The sequence below is a fragment of the Prunus mume genome, linkage group LG6, assembly GCF_029339155.1.
Source record: "Prunus mume cultivar Tortuosa linkage group LG6, ASM2933915v1, whole genome shotgun sequence".
In the NCBI taxonomy this organism is placed as follows: domain Eukaryota; kingdom Viridiplantae; phylum Streptophyta; class Magnoliopsida; order Rosales; family Rosaceae; genus Prunus; species Prunus mume.
In genome coordinates this window covers 12,182,173-12,199,482 of record NC_142703.1, presented here as the reverse complement: position 1 = coordinate 12,199,482, position 17,310 = coordinate 12,182,173, and the positions used below count along the sequence as shown (strand labels likewise).

At 37.0% G+C, this 17,310-nt stretch overlaps 2 protein-coding genes and 1 pseudogene across 6 annotated transcripts; 1 reads left to right on the top strand and 2 right to left on the bottom strand.

The window, feature by feature from the left end:
* The first annotated feature begins 671 nt into the window (after positions 1–671).
* Positions 672–7,814, top strand: LOC103334750 (MATE efflux family protein). 4 transcript variants are annotated; one of them, XM_089055543.1, is made up of 15 exons: positions 672–917; positions 1,326–1,717; positions 2,347–2,498; positions 2,602–2,745; positions 2,882–3,063; positions 3,386–3,521; positions 4,097–4,193; positions 4,280–4,380; positions 4,680–4,843; positions 5,084–5,155; positions 5,240–5,356; positions 5,453–5,548; positions 5,663–5,784; positions 6,108–6,165; positions 7,684–7,814. In XM_089055543.1, the coding sequence occupies exons 2-15, from the start codon at positions 1,356–1,358 to the stop codon at positions 7,726–7,728; spliced, it is 1,848 nt and encodes a 615-aa protein (XP_088911669.1). In that variant the 5' UTR covers positions 672–917; positions 1,326–1,355; the 3' UTR covers positions 7,729–7,814. The 4 variants fall into 4 exon arrangements, with proteins under 4 accessions (XP_088911669.1, XP_088911671.1, XP_088911672.1 ...); XM_089055545.1 differs by lacking the exon at positions 7,684–7,814 and adding an exon at positions 6,435–6,656; XM_089055546.1 differs by lacking the exon at positions 7,684–7,814 and adding an exon at positions 6,435–6,656 and having other exon boundaries at positions 909–1,068.
* On the bottom strand, positions 7,081–9,111 carry LOC103334751 (putative flavin-containing monooxygenase 1; annotated as a pseudogene). The gene is made up of 5 exons (XR_016128320.1): positions 8,671–9,111; positions 8,308–8,545; positions 8,004–8,179; positions 7,554–7,918; positions 7,081–7,426 (listed from the first exon to the last, which is right to left on the bottom strand). The product of XR_016128320.1 is annotated as a putative flavin-containing monooxygenase 1 (transcript).
* A 3,916-nt stretch (positions 9,112–13,027) lies between these two features.
* LOC103334752 (putative flavin-containing monooxygenase 1) lies at positions 13,028–15,345 on the bottom strand. Its single transcript, XM_008237721.3, has 5 exons — positions 14,759–15,345; positions 14,424–14,661; positions 14,110–14,285; positions 13,649–14,010; positions 13,028–13,463 (listed from the first exon to the last, which is right to left on the bottom strand). The coding sequence occupies exons 1-5, from the start codon at positions 15,194–15,196 to the stop codon at positions 13,121–13,123; spliced, it is 1,557 nt and encodes a 518-aa protein (XP_008235943.1). The 5' UTR covers positions 15,197–15,345; the 3' UTR covers positions 13,028–13,120.
* Between the last annotated feature and the right edge of the window lie 1,965 nt (positions 15,346–17,310).

Sequence of the window (17,310 nt, the reverse complement as noted above, 5' to 3'; positions counted from 1 at the left end):
TAGGAACCAATAAAGTTTATTTATTTATTTTTATTCCTACTCTAAAAAGCTTTCCTTCTTTTATTTTTATTTTTATGAACATTACTTCTTAGTATAAGTATATATTTGCCACAATTAAAAAAATAACTAGGTTTGGAAAAAATAAAATAGCTTCTTTGTTCTTATGGTCACCAACACTGTCTTCACAATTTGGATAAATTTTTACTAAGCTTTTTATCATTTCAATTTTGTCAATTTTAACATTAAGGACAAATTCTTGTGTTTCGTCAATTGAATGAAACAAGAATTAAGATTTGTGTAGTTTGTTTTGATTTTTATTAACATAATTTGATTCGATATCCGCTGCATTTCTATATACATACCACTTAAATATTGTTACATTTAAGCTACATGTTCTTCAATTTTCACTCAATTACAAGAGCAAAATCTATCAACCAAAAAAAATTACAAGAGCAAAATCATTAAAATTAACACTGCACAATTACTCTTGAAATTTATCCTTTTTTTATTTTTTTTATTTTTTTTAAAACTGTCATAATCTAACCACGTGAAAGTTATTTTACACATAAACCAAAAAATAGAAAAGAGGTAGGTAGGTTACACGTGGAGTGGTAGTTACATGGCGAGGCTAGACAGTGACGTGGCATGTGCTTGAATTAAAACTCCTGAAGAGCAATGATTTATAACAAAGACCTCGTCGCGGTTTGGACTTGCATTATTTGCAGTAAGGTTTTGTAAACCCAACCGCAGACCACTTGGGCCTCTTTCAAGTTTAAACCACTCTCTCTCGCCGGACAGGGAGGACCGTTGGGCGCCATCTCTCGATCTTCAACCAACCTTGTTTTCCTCCTCTTCTTCTCTCTCCACAACCCTAAAATTCTCACTCTGTCACTCACTCACAGTCACTCTATACAAAGGTAACTCCTTTATCTTATCCTCTTCTTTACTTTTCGGTTTTTTTGTTCTTGGTTCCTTTGCAAATTTTCCCGGGAATCAAACGGATTGTTCTGCCCACTCCTTTTTCATTTTCCCAATTGCTGCCGTCGCTTTATTCTGTGTAATTGCGTGGTATGTACGCATTTATGCCAATGCTTTGCAGTTATATGCTCTGTTTTCAAATGTGCTTCAATTTCTTTTCCCGAAACAGAGTATTGGTTTTCACGGATATGAATTATGTATAGCATTCAGTGTTTGGCTGTCTAAAGTTGGTTCCTTTTCTTGGTCGATATACAATTTTATTGTTACATGATTGAGAACTAAACTATATTGATATCAAACCCTTCGTATTAGGAAATTTTAACTTATAATTTGGTTTTTTGGTTTAGGTTTTGAAGAAATTACAATACTTGGTGAAAATGGCGGCTACCCAATTCAGAGGTGGCGCACTTTCTGGCGGATTAACCACTAGAGCCAGTGACCATAACCCAACAACTAAGAAAGCAAGGTTGTTTAATTCATTGAACCAAAGCGAAGCTGGTAAATTTGGAGCACTAAGTGGTGGGAAGGATTTGAGCAATGCCAATTTTGTGGGGGGCTGTAGTCTGTCTGCTACACACAGAGCACTGTGCTCCCCGCTATTGACACGTCGCCGAAGACCCTGTTTCCCAGTGGTGGCTAATCAGTTGAGTTCTGATGTTGGTGTCGGTTCCTCTGAGGTTAAGGAAAAGTTAGCTTTAGAGGAAGAGCGAGCTCTCATAAATGGAGGGAGTGATGACCTGTAAGAACTTATAACCTACATGAACTTGTTATGTGTGAATTTGTGCTTTTATTCTTTTATTGTTTTGGGACTTTTTTTTTCTTAATTGATGCTCTTACTTTCATTAGTTTGACATGATTTCTTCTAATATGTGATATATTTTTCTTCCCTTCATAATTGGACATAAGATAGGCACGTTAATGGAATGGACTGTTATGTTTCCGTAAACTACTTAATACTGATCTGCCTACGCTGAACTGCCCATTTTCCTTGCACAGAGATTCATATTTTTTCAAATTTCTTAGAAATTTATCATTTTGTAAAAACTCTGGTTTGTTGGAGTGAATGGTAATATGAACATGATAGCTCTGGGTAAGTTTTTCTACTGTTGATGAAAGCCAGTCCCTCCCTTCCTTTGTCCTTCTTGATCTTACAAGGGCAAGCAAACTGATGTTGTTTATTTTCACTTTATCTTGATATGTGAAGCTGATATGAGAAACATTGCTAACTGATTCTTGGTCCTGTCTATTTCAGTGAGTGGCAGAAATTCTTATGATTACTCTTAATTAGTTTTAGGTGATGGAGAATACAAGATTTGATACCTATCTTAAACATTGTTTTATGCTTGTTTTGGGTAAATGATTCTTCAGTACCTCTCTATCGTTGAGCAACATTCCTATCAGTCAAACATATTCTCCAGATGTCAAACGTGAGCTGTTGATGCTTTCTTTACCTGCAATTTTGGGTCAGGCCATTGATCCCTTAGCACAGCTAATGGAGACTGCTTACATTGGTAGATTGGGTATGTTTCACTCCTTTAAATGAGTTCAACGACTAATATTTGTGTAATGTATTTAACTTTGGAGCTTTTATTCAATGTTTTTGGCCTTTTTGTTTTTCCATAGGTTCTGTGGAGTTGGCTTCAGCTGGTATTTCAATGAACATCTTCAATTATATATCAAAGCTATTTAATATCCCTCTCCTCAGTGTTGCTACATCTTTTGTTGCTGAAGATCTTGCAAAGAGTGAAAGTATAGCTTCTACTTCAGGTGAAGTTTAACTTTTTTTAATTCCTTGCTCATCTCTGTTGGACATAAATTTTGGTTAGGGTTCATGTCTAAATTAGAGCATAGGTGACTTAAAATTTCTCCATTCGTAATCTGAATTCGGCTAATCATTGTACAGAAAATGGTTGTCTAGGAGACATTACTAATGGTAAACCCGAATGTACTGATGGAGTAACTGAGAGAAAGCAGCTATCTTCAGTGTCTACAGCTTTACTATTATCGGTAGGGATTGGGATTTTTGAGGCCGTAGCCTTGTCTTTGGGATCTGGATTGTTTCTGAATATGATGGGCATATCAATGGTAGGTTCCCTGATCTAAAATTACAGCTCATACTGATTTGTTATCTGCCTCTTCTTATCTTTCTTTACATAAACATACAAACATATGTTTTCTGTGTGTACTGTGTACATACACGTTTACGTATTTATGTGAATAATTACTATACAATCTTGTAGGTCTAGTGTATGTGTGGTTACTTAACAGGTGATAGTATAACTTTCGGGTAATTTTATTTATTTATTTGGGTCTGGGTGGGGGGAGCCATAGATTTTCTGTTTCTCTTCTCTCAAGTTCTTGGCTTTGAATTTTAAGCAAGATTTTTCTTTTTTCTTGAATATCACAGGACTCACCTATGCGCATTCCTGCACAACGGTTTCTTTCACTAAGAGCATTTGGTGCTCCAGCAGTTGTAGCGTCTTTGGCTCTTCAAGGAGTTTTCCGTGGTTTTAAGGATACAAAGACTCCAGTACTATGTCTAGGTAAGTGTTTGGTTATATATAATTGAAATTTTCTAGTGAAAAGATCCTCTGTTGATTGAGGTATGCATATATCACATGCCATAAGACTCACAGACGTTCATTTATCTGTTTCTAAATTCTTTAATGTGTTGCTTTGAAATTCAATGGTTTTATGTTTACAATTATATACATTAATTGATTTACTTATCATGATGTTGCTTTTCTATCAGATAAATGATAACTTGATTACATTGATTCCATTTTTTTTGGATGGGGAGAGCACTGGGGAATTGGTGTAACACATTTTTATTGATTCCAATGCTATATATTTGTGATTCGTGTCATGATGGTATTCACCATCCTTTGATTGATGTGAAATAATCTGCAGTTTTTGGGATGGAAAATCCAATTTTCTTACAACCACACATGCACACACCTCTATGTGTGTGTGTGTGTGCGTGTGTGTGTGTGTATTACTGGTCTGTTATTCTCGCATAATGTATTTATAACTTTGTCCCCAACTAGTTGGTTTCTGTTTGTCTTTAGTTAAGCTTGAGTGGTCCATCTGGTTAATTGATGTATTTTTCTTTGTGCAGGTATTGGTAATCTGCTTGCTGCATTTTTATTACCCATCCTTATGTATTATTTTGGTTTGGGTGTAACTGGTGCAGCACTTTCCACTGTTATATCTCAGTATGTGATTTTCAATACAGTTTCTGTTACTATTCCTTTTTTGCTTTACTTCGCAAATGAACATATTCTGGAATTTCTGTTTTCAGATACACTGTCACCTTTTTAATGATCTGGTTTTTAAATAAGAGAGCTATACTATTGCCTCCAAAGGTGGGATCATTGCAATTTGGTGGATACATAAAATCTGGTAAGTTCCTTTTCTTTTTCTTTAAACTTTTACCCTTCATATATCTGAAAATATATGCCTTTTTTTCCAGTGTTCTGCTTCAATTATTTGCTTGACTATCAATGCTATCATAATATTTGACTTTTTTTGTTTTCTGATTGAGCAGTGCATGTATATGGACAGTGTGTGTCTTAATGTTTCATTTTGTCTTTGTGATGCTAGTTAAACCTCTTTCTTTACTCCAGAGATAATTCTCTCTTGTCTTCCTTTTCAAAGTTCTTTCCCTAAGTGCTTTTGTTTTCAACTCTGGGATGATACAGGTGGTTTTCTTCTTGGAAGAACTCTTGCTGTTCTTACTACCTTGACATTGGGAACGTCAATGGCTGCTCGTCAAGGTCCAGTAGCTATGGCTGCTCATCAGATATGTATACAAGTTTGGTTGGCTGTATCCCTTCTAACTGATGCAATGGCTGCATCTGGTCAGGTATGCTCTCTCTCATTTTATCATCGCAGTTCGTATCTACTCATTTCCATTTGGTGATCCAGATCAATCAGTGGGTGAAGTCTAACTTTCAGTTTTACTTGACCCCGAGTGTGGAATTCTTTTCCTATTTTAACTGGACCAAATTTCACAGATTTGTTTTCTGCAAATTGGGGTTTTGTGATGAAGTGTGTCTTTGCATTTGGCATCAAATTTACACAGCTAAAATGTGTTTGTTTGTAGGCCCTGATTGCTAGTTATTTATCTAAAGGTGAATACAAAATTGTGAAAGAAGTTGCTGACTCCGTGTTAAAGGTACCTATGTTTGGTGTAGTTTCGTTATGTTGCATATGCAGTTTCTTGATTTCATATGATAAACTTATGTGGATGTTTTTCCAGATAGGATTGTTCACAGGTGTTTCCTTGTCTGTAATTTTGGGATTATCTTTTGGTTCTTTAGCTACGTTGTTCACCAAAGATCCTGAAGTATTAGTAATTGTGAGATCTGGGATATTGGTATGTATTCAAATTATGTTTTGTGATCTATTAGTATGGCTTATTCAAATGCAGATGTCTTTAATACGGATAATGATGTTGTCTAATTGTCCACAGTTTGTCAGTGCTAGTCAGCCATTGAATGCTCTAGCTTATGTTTTCGATGGTCTCCATTTCGGTGTTTCAGATTTTGCATATGCAGCTCGCTCCATGGTAAGTTACTTCCTTAAAAGAGTCGAAATTATCCAGTCATGTCTTTATTTTTACTTTGGCTATGAAAGTTGTACATGTTGATTGTTTCTTTGATAATTTTTCTATTTATAACAGATGGTAGTAGGGGCAATATCTTCCGCATTTTTGCTATATGCTCCTTCTATTCTTGGCCTTCCTGGGGTTTGGTTGGGATTAACTCTCTTCATGGGCTTGCGTGCTGTGGCAGGCTATGCCAGGTAATGTATTCTATGTCAAATTTTGTAAGTTGCTGGTGTATAAGTTTTGATGAGAATTATTTCAAGGCTTCTCTTGTCGGTGTTTTTTATGTGATATATGAGCATAATTGAAAAGAATATGCATTTTTTTCTTCTGATTTGTAGTTTAGTATAATATGCTACAGACTGATCTACCTGTAGTCAAAATATGAACATGGCATTTGCTTCTTTTTCTTGTAGGGAAGGCAAAATGATCGTTTGGATTTGGTTTTTTATTTGTCAGCATCATCACCATCTTTGTTGCTGTTTATTCATATCTTATTTATCTTATGTTCTCCTTTCAGATTTCTGTCAAAATCAGGTCCGTGGTGGTTTGTGCACACGGGCATTCAGAAAACCCAGGTTAGTGGACATCCATAATTTTCTAACAATGTAACTTTACTGAGCTGTTTGGATTTTTGTATAATTGTCACTTCTGTTCTTCTTTCGCATGCTGCAAAGATTTTTACTCTCTCTCCCTCGAATGACTAGTTAGAATGCGTACTGAAGTTAGAATGCAAAAGTTTTGGTTGGAAATCTTATTAGAAGACAACATTTTAGAAATGGAATTTTATATGAACATGTTTCCAGCTTTTAGAATGTGCCCTAAACAAGATACAATTCTTTTTCAGCTAGCCATTTGAGTGTTTCCCATAAGCCGGAGAGAGGTTTCAGCTGTAAATCGCGGCTTTGGTTTGGATTACCATTCGTATTAGCTTATTAAACATTTTTTATTCATTCATAATTTTTAGTAGAACAAAGAACCTAAACATTACTTATTATTTTGGTAAGTTATTGTTAATTTTCTTTTTAATGTGTATATTCAATAAATAAAAAATATTTATTTGTCTTCATATGCTGGGTCACCATGCGACTTAGATGAGAACTTCCAAAATACAACGCATGACACACGAAGAAAGAAATTAAATACATTGGAAAAATGTGAAAATTGAGTTAATTGGAAAGCTATGAATTTATTCACGCAGAGACAAAACTAGAAATCAAATTCATTTGAAACTATGAACTTTTCCATGCATAACAAAACTAGAAATTGGATTCAATTCAAATCTACAAATTTATGTGCGCAGCAGCGCAGAGATTCTTGAGTTCCTTCAAGCTAGGAAGCCTTGCCCTGCAAATATAGTTGCACATCTTTCTTGTTTTTTCGGCCATTATTTTTGAAATTCAAGCATAAGCCTTTATGCAGCTAAAATACAAGGAAAAACTTGGACAAAGAAAAGGAACATTGAATCATCTTTTATGTCACTGCTACCACATTTAAGAGGTAACATAATCCATTGGTCCATAAGGCTCAAACAATTCAGCAAAGACTCCCTTCTTTCTTCTAGGGTTCCATCCCATGTCCTTGCACAACTGGTCATTGTACCACAGATGCAGGGCGCCGATGCATGATCTCCGATGGTATTGGCCAGAAGCGTATTGCTTTGCGTATTTGTCCCACTTTTCCACATCTTTCTCCATCTCTTTTATGCTTGGAAGCTTAAATGTGCCTGCAAAAAGCTCTGAAAGCCATCTGCATCTCATCTCAGAGGTGAACAAGTTGGAAATACTCTCGGAGAATCCAATTACAGCTAGTTGTGGAATTCTTCCATGTATGCATTCCCTGATTGAAATAAAATAATACCGAGCTACCATATTAAAATGCTGTAGTGAATAAAACTCTGAACTAAAATAATTTTGTACCGCATTTACTGATCTAGTATCTGACAGAATGGAGAACAGAAGCTAACCTGTAGAGGGGCAATATGGTCTCCGGTGAACCGACTATTCGGTCCTGAAAAGTTGGGGACACAAAGACGTCTTTGAGCTTTTTCTCACCTCTGAATCCAGTAGCCATTATGACCAAATCTGTCTTCACAGGGGAGCTTTCACCTTCAACCAAAATGCCTTCTTGGCAAAAGCTGAAGGTGCTGCTGGGAGACTTTTTCAGAATGATGCTTCCCTCTTGGACCCGGTCAAAGAACTTTTCCGGTACCGTTGCGATCATGCAAGAGCTGATCTCTTGAAGGAAACCATGCTTAGGTACCATACCATACTTGGCTAAACCAAGCTTCTTATTTACATGGCTTTCCACAAATTTCGAAAATGCCCATCGCTGCTCAATCAATAGAAAGTTAATTAGTTAATAAGCATCACAAACAAAGGGGTTATAAATTTATGATTGTCAAAATAAAGTTTACCAGAGGTGAAAGAATTGTTGCCAGGAGACTGAGTAGGAGGCCTTCACCAGGCTTATGAACCAAGAGCTCCGAGAAGCGACTAAAGTACAGGTATGCCAGGGGCAACCCCTATGGAAGATAGTCAGGAAGGTTCCAGTGTTCTGTCTTGTATATGACTGTGCATGGAAGTTCAACCCCTGCGCACCAGATAATGAATTAAGAAGAAAATTTAACACAAACTTGTGAACAAAATGGTCAAACTATTTTCTGTGCTACTTGGCCTTATGTCATGTGACATTCAAATTCTGTGTGATATTTATATTACCATTTGCATTTGAACACTCCATTGCAATGTCCATTGCAAACTTCTGAAACCCAACAACTGTTACTTGCTTTCCTTTCACCAAATTAGCCGCACTTACGTAGTCCATGTCGGCATAATTCATCGAGTGTATTACCTCTCCATGAAATGCTTCTGGTCCCTTGTTTGGATGGAAATCAGGAATGTTTGGAACATCGCTGAATCGCCCGAGGCAGAGGATCACAAAGTCCACCAGGTGAATCTGCTTGTTCGTACTTGATAAGTAAGACTAAAGTCTAAAACATTGATGACAGTTATATAACATAACATAAATAACCTCGGAATCATGCATATACATGGATATATGTACGTAATATAAGTTTGTACCTCAGTTGGGAGGCTATGTTTGTCTTCTGCTACAACTTTCCATTTCCCTTCGGAGCTGAAAGGCTCTCCGTTGCCACCCCAGAGACTCCAAGCTTGCATCTCATCCTCAGACGATGGCCCTTCATACTCAATCCCACACACTTTGGTGTTGAATTTGATATGCTTGAGCAAGTCAAAATGTTGAGCATATGATTTGACGTAATCCAAAACCTGATTTTGAGTTGGGAAGCCCTCTGTCACTGAAGATGGCCATGGAAAATCTGAGAATTGGTAATAATCTTTAGGAGATTGGATCCTGGTAGTCTCAACAGTTTTTGTCCACACTCCTCCAATGATGCTTGAAGCTTCAAAAACAATAGGCTGAAAGCCCTTTGAAAGTGTGTACTTGCAGGCAAGGAGGCCACTAATCCCAGCTCCTATAATTGCCACCTGCTTTCCCATTTTTAATCCAAGTGTTTGATTTTGCTGCTATAGAGAGTACTATATGTATATATAAGTGGGAGGAAGTAATTAAATATTATTGTCTAGCCACCCACATGTATATTTAATTAGCTATTCTTTGGTTTAATATACATTTAATCACATAAGGGAATCTATATCAATCATGTATGTAGATTTGTCTCCTCTCTCCATTTCCTCGGAATCCATCCAATCTAACATATTCAACTTTTAGTTGCAACTTGAAATTGGTAATGGGTAAATTAAAATCCAAATGGACATATGTATGATAATATGACTAGTCAACAACTAGTCATAGATCTATGAACATATAAGCATAACACAGATGCACAACATATCAAATATTCAAATCCTTGCAAGCCCAGAAGATAACTACATGACAACCTAGACATTCAGAAGGACCCGTTAATCTAGTCATCCACTGTGCTAGCAACAACTAGAGTGATAAGTGTGTGAACATTCATCAACATTTTAGATATAACACATACAGTATGACTAGGCATATAAATCAAAGAATCACACTAGAAATGTTTACCCAGAAACCCACAATTAGGAAAAATTAGGGGTCATCACTCTGACCAGGCAATCTACTAAATCAAGAAGGTTCTTATAGAAAAAGTAATCACAAGCTCAAGCAATCCTAGGTCTATTTAGGAAATGAGCGCTACCTCCATGTGCAACATTCTCCTCCAAACTTAGTTGAACTAGCAGTTTGTCCTTCATGCAAATGGCCGCTAGACCATCAGCTTCTTCACCATGACACCGCAACTCAGCTCCGTATTGATAGATTGATGAATATGTAGATTCAAGGAATAAAAGATCTATTTCTTCAAGAAACCATTCTTTGAAATTAATCCAAGAATCTGATCTATATATGAATGAGAATGTGTTTAACTATCCTATATGCAGATTTTGAAGAACAAAGCAGATTTCAAAAACAATTTTAAAATATCATTTTGGAAACCTCATACCTCACTCATCTCACCATTTGCAAAGGAGAAGAAGAAGAAGACTCTTGTTGAGGCCCAAAAAATCTATGGTTGGGTCCGAATAAATTTCTAGCCCAAGACGATATATTATTAGAAAAAGATCCGATTTGGAGCACATGAAAGTATGACATACACGAGTCATACTTCGCACGCCATGCTAAATAAAAAATCCGTCGAGCTAGGAATTGAGATTAAAATTATAAAATGCATTTAGCTCTGCAAATCCATGCCAATTATCTTATCAAGCGCCATATTTAAAAGCATGCCAAGCAACATGCCATGCCAAGCGGAAAATTATTATTTCACACCCAATCGCACTACAAGCTTGAGTGGGCCCAAGCCACTCAAATGCCCGAGGCTTGCTTGAGTGGGTTGTGGTATGGATGGTAACGAATTGTCATGGGGCCCATTGATGGGCCGAGAAATGGAAGTCTCGGGTCGCTTGGGGGCCTCGGGACTCAAGCCCATTTTCTTAGGCTCAAACGTGGGTAAGTACAAGAGAGGAAATAGCCCAATACCCAAGCAAAACAATCCAACCAAAATAAAGCCCAAACTAAGAAGCCCAATGTTTAATAAAAACCCTTTGCTTAGAAAATCACCTTGGCCCATATAAAAATCCTAAAATAGTCCATAAAACCTCAGCTTTTGTTTGAAGAAAACAGAGGACACGTGAAGAGAGGTTGGCAGACTCCTTAAGCGAAGTTGTTGGAAACAAGTCCCAAGCCAGAGACATCCAAAGAATCGATGAGTACTATCCCGCATGCTGTCAGAAGCATCCCTTGGACCAGTATGCATCTTCACTTCCTTTCCTTCGCCATATTCGGTTAAAACAGAGGAAAGGAAAGAAGAAAAAAAGCAAACCAAGAGTGGAAGCTCCCACTGCACAGCTGCGGGAAAGGAGGATGTTGAGCCCCCAAATCCCCTGAATTCATGTAAATAGACAGAAACAATCTTTGCCAAGAAAGGGAAGTCAGAGAAGAGGAGGAGAAAGGAAGAAAAAACTTAGCCAAAATAAGTAGAAGCCATTAGGATTTCTTGAAAAATGGTGATTTCCAGCAACTATAAATTGAGCCTTCCCCTACCCAACCGGGACAACCCACAACCTTCAGAGAGCAAGCTTTCTCTCTCACATGCAAACTCATGAATTTTCGTGTTATCCTTCCTCATTTTCCTTTATTTCCCCTGTTTTGGCAGATTGACAGAAGCTTTGACAGAGTCAAGCTGCCGGAAACTGCGAAAGTCACCCAAAACTCTTCACCATCCTTCTCCCTCTTCATCAAACATCCTTAGAACCTCTCTCCCTCTCCATTAGAACCTCTGTACCTCATAGGAACCCACAGCTCTCTCTCCTAAAGTGCTAAACCCATGATAATTTTTGCTCTCATGCCATAAGTCACTCATGCCAAGCTAGAATATTTATCTGTAATTTGTTGTCATTTTCATCGGTGAAGGTAACCAAGGAGTTTCCTAAGGCGTCATCACCCTTTCGAGACATCCTTGGGGCTTGATCTTCGAACCCAGACACAAGGAGACACTTGCATTAGATTGCCCTTTACAGACCCACTTGCTGCTGGAAGAAAAAAAGCCCCTATAACTCTCCTTCTCTCTCGCAAAAATGATGAATGAATGAGTGAAGAGGATTTCAAATATCAAAGTAGATTTTAAAAACCATGTTTCAAAATCTCATAATGAAAACCCGGACTTCACAGAGAAGGAAGAAAAGCAGAGAAGAAAGGCTCTCAAAATTCTGATTTGTCTAAGATGATCTATGGATGTAAACTTAAAAAATAGATAGTTTGAATCGTTGAAAAAATAAAATAAAATCGTAGGGGACCCTAAAGGGTGTCCCTCAATAGAGGGAGTATATATATAGTCTTCTCCAATATTAAATAAACAAGGTTGCCTGAAATTTAGATCCCAGATTCCACAGCAAAGTGAGTTATATAAATATATATATATATATATATTTTAATAAAGAAAAAGCATTGTTGGAGTGGAGATGGTGCATGCTTAAGTTTAAATTAATGCTAATTAATAAATAAAAAACTTATACTAATTAAGAATATTGTCCTTTCTGGTGTCAAATAATAAGAAATTTCTTAATAATTAATGATGGTGGCTCGAGAGCATCGTTGAGGTTTAAAAACATAAGTTGCCAGTGAGGAGTACCAGATTTGCCTTGAATTTTTTTAGAGCTGACGGCCAAGATTGATGATGATAATAATACAACAAATACTAATATTTCATTCAAATTTGGGCTGCCCATTCTAAGACTTTTCATGGCCTCAGCAATATTGTATTTTATGTGCCAGATTTACGTATGGCCTCAACATGACAACTCTGAAAAACTTCTCTACTAATAGATGGGAGCACATTGGTAAGCGCGAACCCCGATTTTCATTTGAAGCCCATATCTGGTATGAATCTGATCCATTTATGTCCAAATTCAAACACAATGAGGCCAGCCCCTTCAGTCAATTTGTCTAAGGCCAAAAATACTGTTACGAATCATGGTAGCATGAGTGAGTCGTACATGGACGCGTGACGCGAGCCAAATCGTTCATCATTGAAGGCTTTACGGTAGGCCACACAGATCAGTGTTTGTGATAGCGTTACATGCGCACAATTGATGCTACTAAGAATTGAAGTTATTCTGGGAAATGGGAATGATACTCAAAGTTTCAAACACATTAGGAGAGGCGATTCAGCTTCTACTGATAATTGTCCTTTTTTGTTCCCTAAAGCCTTTTTATCATACTTTTTTTAGGGGTAAAGAAAATTCGTTTATTTATTTTTTATTCCATTTTTGTTATCATCTTGGTTTTTTTCCCCTTATTGGGAAAATGAAACAAGCAGCAATCAAGAACTCAGTACAAGCTGGATCACCCGGCAGTAAAATACAACGAAAACAAACACACAAAAAGAATTACTCTTACCCCTTGGAACTTCGGACAAGAAATGGAAAACTGAATCAATCATCTTTTATGTCACTGCTACCCATTTTAAGAGGAAACATAATCTGTTGGGCCATAAGGCTCAAACAATTCAGCAAAGAGCCCCTTCTTTCTTTTCGGGTTCCATCCCATGTCCTTGCACAATTGATCATTGTACCATATATGTAGGGCACCGATGCATGATCTCCGGTAGTATTTGCCCGAATATCGCTTGGCGTATTCATCCCATTTTTTGACATCTTTCTCCATCTCCTTTATGCTTGGTAGCTTAAATGTGCCTCCAAGAAGCTCTGCTAGCCATCTGCATCTCATCTCAGATGTGTACAAGTTGGAAACACTCTCGGAGAATCCAATTACAGCTAGTTGTGGAATTCGTCCATGTATACATTCCCTGATTTGAATAAAGTCATATTGAGCTACCACAATTAAATGCCATATTCAATATAATTACCAAATAAAATTATACGTACCACATTTAGTAATCATATATCTCACACAAGTAAGACCTAGATGTGACCGAAATGGACTCGATAACTGGATGTTATCAGCAAATGTGGTACATAGACCGGTGCTTACCTGTAGAGGGGTAATGTTCCATCAGGTGATCCGACTATGTAGTCCTTAAAGGTGGGAGACACAAAGATGTCTTTGAGCTTTTTATCACCCCTATAACCCGTAGCCAATATGACCAAATCTGTCTTCACAGGGGAGCTTTCTCCTTCAACCAAAATGCCGCCTTGGCAAAAGCTGAAGCTGCTGGGAGACTTTTTCAGTATGATGCTTCCTTCTTGGACTCGGTCATAGAACTTCTCAGGAACTGTTGAGATCAGACAAGAACTGATTTCTTGGAGGAAACTATGCTTAGGTACCATTCCATACTTGGCTAAACCAAGCTTCTTAGTTATATAACTTTCCACAAATTTTGAAAATACCCATCTCTGTTTAATGATAAAAAAAAATTTACTAATAAACATCAGCTTTTAGGAATTGCTTATGATCAAGTTCATAGATAATTAAAAAGAAAAAAAGAAGTTTACCAGAGGTGAAAGAATTGTTGCCAGGAGACTGAGTAGGATGCCTTCTCCAGGCTTATGAACCAAAAGCTCCGAGAATCGATTAAGGTATAGGTATGCCAGGGGCACACCCCATGGAAGATAATCAGGGACATTCCAATGTTCTGTCTTGTATAAGACTGTGCATGGATGTTCAAGCCCTGCAAACCAGCTAATCAATTAAGAAAAGAAAAAGATGAAAGGTAATACAAACTACCATGAATAAAAATGATCAAAGTATTTTTGTGCAGATGCCATGTTGTTCAAATTCTCTCTAGCAGACTAACAACTCAATTTACCATTTGTGTTTGAACACTCCATTGCAATGTCCAATGCAGATTTCTGAAACCCAACAACTGTTACTTGCTTTCCTCTCACGAATCTGTGAGCGCTTTCGTAATCCATGGCAGCATAATCCACAGAGTGTATAACCTCTCCATCAAATACTTCTGGTCCTTTGTTGGAAGGGAATTCAGGAATGTTTGGGACATCACTGAATCGTCCGATGCAGAGGATCACAAAGTCCACCACGTAGATCTGCTTATCCATCCTCGATCAGCATGACATAAATATTGATAGTCTAATAACTTAACATAATAACATATAAACTCGATTTTATATATTATACTTGTACCTCGGTTGAAAGGCTTTGTTTGTCTTCTACTACAAATTTCCATTTCCCTTTGGAGCTGAAAGGCTCTCCAGAGCCACCCCACAAGCTCCAAGCTTGCATCTCATCCTCAGAGGAGCCTTCATACTCAATCCCACAAACTTTGGTGTTGAATTTGATATGCTTGAGCAAGTCAAAATGGTGAGCATATGATTGGATGTAATCCAAAACCTGATGTTGGTTAGGAAAGTCCTCTGTCACAGAAGATGGCCATGGGAAATCTGAGAATCGGTAAGCTTCTCTAGGAGTTTGGAGCTTGGTGGTCTCAATAGTTTTGGTCCAAACTCCTCCAATGGTACTTGCAGATTCAAACACAATGGGCTGAAAGCCCTTTGAAAGTGTGTACTTGCAGGCAAGAAGGCCACTAGTTCCAGCTCCTATAATGGCCACTTTCTTTCCCATTCTGATCTAAGAAGTGTGTTTGCTGCTGCTATGATCAGTCTTTGTATGCTTATGTATATATAAGCATACACAATTACATGTTATATTCAATAATATATCATACATCCTGGTTCGGATATCTGCATGAGTTTCCTAGAGATTTCAGATAGGATTCGGATAAATATAAATAAATAAATAAAATTTCCTTGGAACTTGGTCTAACATCTTCAATGTGGATTATAATTTATATAAAGGGAGTGCATAAGCCACCATTCCCACCCTTATCCCTGCCACCCAGGCCACCATACAAGCCACCATTTCTCTGTCTTGTCTCTATCTCTCCTATCACAGATCTACCCCTACAACCATGAAATAAATAGGTGTCAATACAAATGCAAATACAAATCAAACTGGTTCTCCAAATTGTTGAATGTAGGGATATATTTTTTCGGTAAATTGATTATATTGATAAGGGGCGATGAGTCATGTTTATTGAAAGGATATTCCATTTTGATCTTCCATATAACACTTTTTCATGTACTTTGAAGGTTATGGGTAATTTTCGCGGATTTTTACTTTATTTTTTATTTAAACAATAAAAGACTTGTTAACTTTAAACATTTTTTTTATGAAAAAAGAAAAAAAAGAAAAAAGAATTTAATACTTATGTTTTTGATGTGTCATGTTTTCAACGGATAAATTAATAGAAAGGTTCAGATATTACAAAATGCGAATAAATGCACAATCTCTACATAATGTGCTCCCAAAAAGAAAAAATCATATCATAAAGTTTTTAATGGATCCAACTATTCACACATGTATTTCTGTGCTTACTTGTTTTATTCTCATCAAATCATATAAGTCTTTTGACTTGAGATCTTATTATGATGCGACATAAATTTTTTTGTTTTTTTGGTTTTCAATTGAAAAAGGGGGTAAACGCCAAAGAACAACAAAACAAGATGGGACATATAATTTGATATGCATGAGATGAATATTAGGTCTTGTCCTAGTCCAAAAATTCAAAAAGGTTAGCTGGAATTAAAAAAGTGGAAGTAAACTTGGGAAGATGGTTGGTTAATTAACCTTTGGTATGCTCGATTTTCCAAACCCAACATTAAATTCGACTATGAAAAAATATTTGTTCAATTAACCAATTTTTTTAACTATATAATATACGAGAAGAAAAAATGAACTCGAATGTAAAGAACGAACACTATCTTTACCAACTTTCTTCATTAAATTTGCAGTTCACTAATGTTTTTATGTCACCTGAAAAGATTCGGATGAGATTGTACTTTGCTTTACATATCTGGCCTTGCAAAAAAAAAAAAAATTTGTCATATGTTGTTGACTATGCTGTACATGCTTATATTGGTATTCTCTTAAAAAAAACTTAAACTAATTAAGAAATATTATCCTTTTTGGGGGTCAAATACTAAGAAAATGATGATGATGGTTCGTTCGTGTCCACCATTCAGATTCGGAAAAACATAACATGGTAGACAGGCTCACCAAATTTGATGTAGATTTTTTAGGCTGGATATTCAAAGATTGATGATGATCATAATAATACCAAAAACAGTAATGGCTTCGGTCAAAATGGACGGCCCGATGGAATTTAATTTCGTCTGCCAGACATACACGCGGGGAAAGTGGGGAAAGCCTGTTTTTAAAAGCCTAGAGCTACTGTTAATCTTCATCCTTTTTGTACAATGGGGCTGGCCCATTAAGTCAATTTCTCTAATACCCGACAGATTATCCATGAAGTTAATTTCTAACTTTTATTTGTTAGCTTAATTTACTGTATATTTCACAACCACCCGCCTAACTGTTCGTGGGGCCTTCAGTAGATGGCTCGAGGAGGCTGGGTTCAAGTAGAGAGAGTCGTTCTATGTTTAATGTCGCGATATATGGACCTTACATGTGTACCGGCAGCCCTCAGTATAGAATTTCACTGAGAAGGGCGGAAAAGCTATAATAAGGGCTTAAAGTGAGGAGGTTATTTGAGGAGGTCAAATCTCACCATCAACAAATGTAAAGAAATCACGGAACTTAAATATTTTAAATGTTTTGACGGTCGGATCGGTCTCCTCAAATAACCTCCTCATTATAGAAGCTCCCCTGAGAAGGGA